Source organism: Dermacentor silvarum, chromosome 2 (assembly GCF_013339745.2).
Source record: "Dermacentor silvarum isolate Dsil-2018 chromosome 2, BIME_Dsil_1.4, whole genome shotgun sequence".
In the NCBI taxonomy this organism is placed as follows: domain Eukaryota; kingdom Metazoa; phylum Arthropoda; class Arachnida; order Ixodida; family Ixodidae; genus Dermacentor; species Dermacentor silvarum.
This window is the reverse complement of record NC_051155.1, coordinates 149,526,588-149,535,280: the sequence shown is the minus strand read 5'-3', so window position 1 is coordinate 149,535,280 and position 8,693 is coordinate 149,526,588. Positions and strand designations below refer to the sequence as shown.

Sequence of the window (8,693 nt, the reverse complement as noted above, 5' to 3'; positions counted from 1 at the left end):
TGAATGAGGCGGAGAAACAGAGAACTATGCCAGTCGCACACCTACACATCTAGCCACCCTGGAGTTGTATATTTGCAAAAGCATGGCCTTTAAGACTGGTGTGGCACCCTCTCTCTGGATTGAAAAAAGCAAATTTTCACGGCTACGCTTTTGACAATTTCATGTTGCAAAACCAATTACAAGAGCCAGAAACATGCCGTAAACAATCAACGATCTTGCAATTGATCCTGTCCAAAACTCGACGTCTATGACGTTTTTGGGTCTCGAAATCGCTTCCGCTGCATGCAAAAAATAAAAGCATAGCCTTTGAGAGCTGCATTTATTACCTAGAGGACGCCACCACTGGGATGTTCAAGGCTATGCTTTTTCAGACTGAAAGCATCGAACGGGATTTTGGGAGACGGAAACGCATCATAGACGTCGGCTTTTGGACACCACCTATTTGAGCAAGAACAATGCAGCGATTAGCACTTATTTAGTGATACCAAAGGAGGCATTGTACCGACACTCGCATCATCGTCATGAGTAAACCATAGAATCATGAGTAAACTGCATGCTGTGGCGCAACAGTCGCTACCGAAGCACGCCGGAAGCTGCCAAGAAGATCCCCAGTCCCAGCATTCCTGCGGGACGGAAATGACGGAAGCATAGCCGGCAGAGGCAGAGGCGATTTTAAAACGGTGCTAGCGTGCTAGTGCCAGATAACCGTTGCTGGATCGATGAGTTCCATCTCCAGAACCTGCAATCTTCCTGGGGCATCTTGCGCGCTGCGAGATGAAGACTTTTTTCACGACCGGCGAGTGCTACGTGCAGAAGCTAGCCGTCGCGACAGAAGGTTTACCTTGCTCGAAGCGCGGAGACGCATTGCTGTCAGCCTCGCCGATGAGCCCCAAGCAACTGGAACTGCTGAGGACCAGCAGGACAGCGACGATGACGGTTAGAGAATTTCATTAGCTTCTCCTCAGCGTTGCGCATGGTTTTATCGTCGGAACAGGTGCGGACGAAAATAATTTGAACACTGGAGTTGTGATCGAACTGCTTCCCATTGCCTTTTGCAGCCTCAAGGAGGGATTGACCTATGATCGCCGGCATGCGTGCATGCGTAATCCAATTTCCTACTTTCCCTTGAGGTTGCTTGAAACCATTGGGATGCATTTCAGCCACAGCTCCTGTGTTCCAAATGTATTTGTTCGCGCGTGTACAGCCTCATATCAGAGCTGCCTACGTGCAGCATGCTGAAAGAGGGGTGAGACTGTTGTGACGCGCGTTCCTCTGTAGCATTAGCCAAGCAAGTGCAAATTTGGTCGTGCTGTTGAATCGCTTTCATTTCGCCCCTTTACTGATTCGGTTTTTTTTTTTTTTCAGCAAAACTATTTTCAGTACCATTTGCTGCGTAGCTTTAAGAATTTGTCGATCCCACGCATAAGTGGGAATCGGTAATAAGCGAAGCTTTCTTTGATGTTTACTGAAATGCCCCGCCTTTCTTTTTTTCCCCTTCTATGTAACTCAATTCTTCTCGCTTAATGAACGCTCCGGCTTAATTTAGTTTACTTCCTCCTTCACACTCGGCTGCTTCTGGTGCCGACGACTTTTGTAGCTGATTAAAATTTTTTCTTCCGAACTCATTCACTGCTCTGCAGCTCAACGCTCTTCACTCAGTGCACGCTCTTGTATAATTTTGTTACCTTTACTTGTTTCTCCACACCCTGCTTTTATTGCCGGCTTCTTCACTTTTTGCCTCTTGTTCTGCTTGTCTATTCGTGCACCTATCCACTGACCTAGGTTGTCACATACCTGATGGCAAATGACCAGTTGCGCATAGCCAGTGGATTAAGTTGTCTATTCGTGCAAATACCCAGTGGCCCAAGTTGTGTAATCAGCAGGACAGCAGCAGAAATGACATCCACAAACTCTGCTTCTGTGTCTAAGAGTCACCCATGAGAGTACACAATAATGCTGCCATCATGTGAAAAGCTTTAACTTCATTTCTTTGCAGTACTGCGTGCTTGTTAAACTCGCATTGCTTTGTTTTGCATGCAGCCGTATCACAACTCGCCATCACTGCAAAGAATTTGAGCTCTGTGTGACCCTTCACAGCACAGAAACAACTGGCCGCTTTCGTTGCCATGTTGACTGTGTTCTCCGTTTTCTTATAGTTTTATAATGCTCTCAAACACTAACAAACGTGCATTATAATCTCTGGCTCGAAGTTCCCATTGTGAGCTGTTGTACAGATGCCCAATTTACTGTTCTTAGTGCCTAGTGCATCGTCAGTAAGTTTTCCTGATGCATTTCACGCTGATGGCAAGAGTAGCTTCGTGGCATGCAATTTCAGTTGTCTTCATGCTCATCTAAAACCATTCCTAGTGTCCAGACATCCCGATTCAGACGACGCATTTACAGGCCCTGCTGCCCTGGCAAGGCTTTTTGTCATCGTTTTCCATTATGCAACAATCCCCCCCCCCCCCCCAAGTGCAAATAACTTTTTTTTCTAGGTAGACAGGTCTGCAGCTACAGTGCCCCAAAACAATTACTGATACCAATTTCACACAACATGCAAACTTCCATAGCACAGTTTTACATGTACTAAAAAGTCTGCCACAGTCTGTGCGTGTACTGGGTTCAGTGATTGAAATGGGATAATCAGACTGCATGGTAGCTGGTGCTTTTTGCACCAACGGTGAGTGCTACGTGATCATACGAGGCCAAATGAAGTCGCCATGCGTCACAAAGGATCTCACTTTCATCGTATGCCACAATCAATCAGCGCGGTGTCCCCAGCACCGACCATTGGCTCGAAAAGTTCCAGCAGCCATGCGCTCAGAGTATCACATTTGAATCGCCGAGCCCTGTACAACCACTGCCCTGCTGCCTGGTTGCTTGTAATCAAAGTGTCTAATTGTATTGTGGAAATGCAAATCTTGTGTCACGTCAAGAATCAATGTGTACTTTTTTGTGGGGTTGCAGCTTAGGAGACTTATTGCATGCACTGTTTTGCACCGCTTCGTTAATGCAGTTTGCATGCACAGTTTCGGAATCTTTCAAGCCCCATATATGCCTGAAAGCGCTCGTTAAAGAGGCAAGAAAGCTGAGCATTGGAATGAATCTGAAAAGCCTGAAGTTGCTTGGCACTGCATGTCTATTTGTGATCCCTTGGTGACTGTTCCTCCACCATTTCTGCGTAAGAACCTTTTACTTTCTAGTCTCTAGTGCAGAGTTGTGCTCATAGGTAGGTTTCAGTGTTGTTTTTTCTCCCCTTTTCGATTTCCACTTTCGTAATTCAAGATTTTTTATTGAGTATATTTTTTCTTGATTAATTTTCCGATTATCTTTTTCGGTAGGTAATTTTGGGGTTTGGGCATCATGTTTGTTTCCAATGTATATCTGATTCACTAACTTTGTTGACACTGAAACTTTTGTGAGTGCACATGCTGCTCTTCAGCAATGTAGTTGCATCCAGTACACATAATACTAAAGTTTTTGAGAAGCAGTCTTTATATCAAGGGCACAGTGCCCTACAATGTTGCAGCTACGCAGGCATTGCTTATGCTTGTCATCTTCAAACACGAATAGAATCAAACCTTAATTGTACCATTATGCAGGTACAGAGCTCCAACAAATAATAAGAAAATTACATTAAATAGCTCCGTGTTACCATCAGTGACCTCGCCCAGTTCATCCACTGCAGCACAAAAGCTGCAAGGACCCGGGCTGGGGCTCCCCCAATCCCTCTGCGTACTGCCCCTCCCCACTGCTAGCTTCTCTTGCAGCAAATTTATGCAAGTAAAGCAAAGGAATGGATTTCTTGGGTGGCCGGTGACCTTTACCTTGCTCAGGCTCTTTGCATTGGAGCACACGTTGGTTTGTGGCTGTGAGCCAGTCACTATTGTAGCTCTCTAAAGCACAAAAGTGGGAATTGTGATATCTAGCCTCTAAGAGGCTAGAGGCTCATAGCCAAAGCAGTGGAAGCTGCAGCACTGTTTTGATGAAGTAAGCAGTCACCCTTATTACACAATAATGTACGTTTCCTTTGCATATTCTTTCTTTACCATTTCAGCATCACTGATGTGCCAGCACGATGCTCTGTCCCGTCTTGTTTCTGTTGACATTTCTTTTGTCAGATAGGAATGTGAGGACAAACACCAGGAAAGCATCTCCTATTATCCGTGTCATGTTTTTTTTTTTTTTTTCATTTCTGCACAACCAAAAATAAACCGTTGTTTGCTTTATCATATCCAGGGGGAAAATAAAACGATGCTGGGGGTGCGTTGTCTCTGGAAAAAATGCGACACTGAAAGGGTTAATCATTTTAATACCTCCAATTAACATTGCTGATCGACAGTCTGTCCAGGAAGAACAAATTCCAGCTGCATAATTCCACAAACTTCATGGAAAAAAAAATGACTATCATCGTCTTCACAGATCCACATTTGTCACATTTTTGTTCAGGCTTGGTGAAGGCGTCTTTAATTGGCTCAAGTTGCTTGTTTTCGGCATCGTACCCTTAACAGCGAACTGCAACGAAATTCTGCAACGCGTAAAAAACCGGCTTGAAGATAATGTCGATATAGAAGGGCCTTCATGCAAAATTTTACTATGGAGATACGAGCGGGAGCATGACGAAAATCTCGAAAAATTAGCAGTTTTTGTTACTGAAACTGAAAAAAACACCGCTCACTGAAAGTGACGCATGACCCAACACGCGGCTTCTCGGCATGACCTCCAAGATTGCAACGGTGCACCTGTGCAATCTCTGAGGCCACACTACTGCATAGCGTAGATACTGCAGCCGCCGCGGAGTGCCGCAACAACCCCTTTCGCCGTAGTAGATGTTCGAACTACCACATGCTTTGACTGGTCTTTGTGGGCCTCCAGGCGTGGTGTCGTGAGCCAGCTTGAGTGCCTGGCACCTGTGACGCACTGAGAAATCTAAGATGTGACGTGCTGGGATCTGCATCACAGTGACACCACCACGTGCAGGCACTGTCTGCTTAGGTGTTGTTTAAAGACTGCTAACCAAATAAAAGTATACAATTACCATACAATTACCAGCTCTGCAGCTTTGCTTGGTTCAGTGGTATATACTATTTATTTATAACAAATTTAGCCAAAGTGGAATTTCAGTGCAGTTGGCCTTTAAGTTACTATGACCTTTGCTGCAACAGGAACCTGGCAACTGAGACAGATGGTGTATGTAGTATATGACAATGACAATGTTTATTTTTTTCGCTTCAGTATGGTGTAATGATATGAAGGGGCATACGGAAGGAAGCTGTCATTTTGACACCTTGACAAAGCCGCAGGCCCCCGCATTGGCGATCACGGCACTGACATAAACACACTCAGCCTATAACTTTTGAGAAATTGTGCAAAAGTTACGCAAATAACAAAAGAAAGTTGTGTACAAAAAATACAAGGTTATGCAAGAATCCATAATACAGGAATACATAAAATAACATCATATATTCCTACACAGACAAATGTCATCTTGTACAGAGATGCAAAACAAAAAAGCACGAGGTGTACATTACTGCACAGATATATTTCTGCATGATATAGAGCAAGAACGAAAACAAAGCGAATGTACTGCCCTTGTCCAGAAAATAAGCACCAGGCCAAAAACAATTTTTTGCTCAGAAAGAAATGAAAAAAATCAAAGAACTTCGTCTAGCTTTAAGTTGAAAAAACTACACGCGGCTTTAAAGAAAGTGCTCTCCAATTGAATCGCTTTACTGTTTAATCTATTTTGTAATCGTGGCAGGGGTTTTTCGAAGTGTCTGTTGTCTATATGTTGTTCTAACTGTTGGTACATTCCAGCGTTCATTTTTGCGTTTGCATGTATAGTGGTATTGTTTTGTAACCTGGCAAGTTGCTTAAGAAAACCCGATCCAGGTTTTAACTCTTGTTTATATGCTCTACTCAGTCGTTAATCATACATTGTTGTGATTGGCATCACCCTATATTTAAAAAAAAATTCATGTGTAGGAAATTAACTAGGGACATTTTCATGTACAGTAAAACCTCGTTGCAAGAGACACTCAAGGGACCCGGGAAACATGTCTCTTGTAACCAAAAATCCTAAATATACAGAGGAGTCGCACTATATTACTTTATTATACGTCAGCATCAAAGTATGTTTAAATACATCTACAGGAAACAGCTCAGAATGGCTTAAAGCAGTCATTCATAGTAGTTCGTTTTTTTAGTGACTGCAGATTTTATTGCTTTCCTTCCAAACTTCTGGAGGTAAAGCACTTTGCCTTGCAAGCCTTCCTGTTGCTCACAATATCGTTCAGTTCCACACAACCTAGTAAGCGCACAAGCGGAGAAGGGGGGAATCCCGATGATTCGAACAGAGCTGCTCTCTTGTGGCAACATGGCGATGGCTCCAGAGTCCAAACACCGACATACAAAGCGACCTGCACTGCAGGCACTGCGACAGAAATCCAACTCAATGTTCCTCTGTTGCAGAGTCGGTGTAGGAGCGTGACAGCGATTATGAAAGCATAATGACATAATGTTCAGTGCAATTTGTAGTTGCAACCATACGAGGAATGACATCCGGCTGCGGAACTGAACAGAATCACGCCAAGGGGAATGAAAATTGCAGCGCATACTGGTTGGTGCAACGTCGGCGGCGTTGCGTGAGCGTGTCTGGGTTGTGTCTCTTCAAAATAGTCAAGAATTTACTCTAGGGACATTAAATAGTTCTCCTTAGTAACCGTGTCTCTTGTTATGAGATTTTGCTGTACACATAGCAACCTTTTTGCAAGACATGGATGTTGTGCAGATTTTCTTGATTGTTAGGCCATACTAAATGACAATAATTAAGCAGCGATTGAAACAAACTGTTTAAAATAAGCATCAGAACGTTTTGTGGCAGTATATGGCGATTGCAATAAACAATACCAATTACCTGTGACAGTTTTACTGCTAAACAATCAATATGTCTATCCCAGAATAAAGTTTCTTGGTATACCCAAGAAATAACTGATGCTACTTTTTCTCTCAAAGTGCCTGTTCATTGCTGTCCCTTCTTTCTTCCATAGCTACACCATTCACGCGTCGTATGAAGCAAAGGAAGCGACAGAAGCAACTACTGAAGGCTGTGGCTCCAAAACAGAAGGCCCCCTTTCGACCACCGAGTCGCGAGCCTAGTCCTTTGCCAGCCCTGCCGGATTATGCATCGTTCCGCCAACGACACTTGCGCTACTATGACAGCATCCGCCACACGGTAATTATCTGTCAGACCAGACAGGACTTCACATTCTGGTACTGAGTAAGGCTTGAGAGTGCTGGTTGAAGCATGGCCTTGAAATAACTTTGAGGTCGGAATTCCACCTGCTTCTTTATTATCCATGTGTTGCACGGGCACATTGGATTGCGATCAAGCCCAATAAGTATCGAATTTTTTTACTATGGGGACTGGTTTCTTGCCACAGATTGTGCAGAAGAGCCAGTCGCAGTCGAGAAATTCAATCACGACCGAGCCCAATTGGCTCCCTTCCATAGCTTGTGCAAAGGAGCCAGTCACAGCAAAAAAGTTCTGTGCCTATCAGGCCTGATCACAATCTGAAGTGCACTGTGTGACACCCCAATCAGTTGTTTTATCCCTTATCACATCTGTAAGAAAAAACTTAGTCACTCACTGTACGTAACAATAAACTGCAGTCGCTCTGCGTACCTCCGAAACCTAAGCTGCATATATTTAAAAACATGTAAAATGTACAGCTGCTTCTAACTGTTGATGTAGCGGGAATCAGGGTTCATATACCTTGAAATCCTGAAAAGAAAAATTCAAGGGCCGTTAAAACTCCTTGAAAATGAAAATGTTCCTCGAATTCCTTGCAAACTAGGGCTGGGGGCGACTCTTGAACATTCAAAAAGTTTGTTCGATTCAGAAAAATTGCCCAGCACCACAAATGAAAAGGTGCAGGTGGTGCAAATTGTGGTGCTCGGGGCTGCACCCACTCACTGCAAGGTTCAAGCGTGCACCGCTGTACCTCATGGAATCAAAGGCCTAGGTGCAGTGCACTGTTAATAGGTGCAGAAGGTGCAGAGAAACTTGCTTTAATCGAATAAACGTAAAGTAACCAAGCGAAAGAAAAACGAAGAGGAACAGGGAGGGAGGGAAATCAAGGAGGTGCCTGGTTGGCTACCCTACACTTGGGGAGGCGGAAAGGGGGAAGAGCAGATAAGAAGGAAAGATAAGAAAAGTAATAGAGGCAGTTTTAAAGTAACACTCCACATAGGGCCTACGCCGTGGACGCTATCTATGGAGAAACAATACTAGTATTTTATTCTGAGTGCCGCTAAATGATTGCAATGTGTGGCGTGTCCACAGCCACCAACCACTGGCTTGTTTAAATCATCATGGGGCTAGACAAAGCCAGGTCAAGTGACCAGATCGTGCCACCATTTTGTTGTTTTGATAGTTTGTTCACACTGCAGCCATCATGGCTCCATTTTTTAGCCCTAGGAATGCCTAGCAAGTTTCAGCCATTTGGCATTAACACGTCGAGTATCTTTGGCTGAAGAGGAATACTAACCATCATGCCAGAAGGCAATTATCATTGCAGTGGGAAAGTAACAATGGGAAGTAAGAAGTGACCTGAAGAGCTTGAAGCATGTTTAACTCAGCTAAGAAGAAAATCTATTTTTCAATGTGTGCATACAAATCAAGTTTGTTTTCC

The 8,693-nt window shown here is 43.9% G+C and overlaps 1 protein-coding gene across 1 annotated transcript; it reads left to right on the top strand.

Annotated features, from left to right (window-relative positions):
* The first annotated feature begins 619 nt into the window (after positions 1-619).
* LOC119440472 (uncharacterized) lies at positions 620-7,279 on the top strand. Its single transcript, XM_037705377.2, has 2 exons — positions 620-936; positions 7,050-7,279. The coding sequence occupies exons 1-2, from the start codon at positions 720-722 to the stop codon at positions 7,277-7,279; spliced, it is 447 nt and encodes a 148-aa protein (XP_037561305.1). The 5' UTR covers positions 620-719.
* The last annotated feature ends 1,414 nt before the right edge of the window (positions 7,280-8,693 follow it).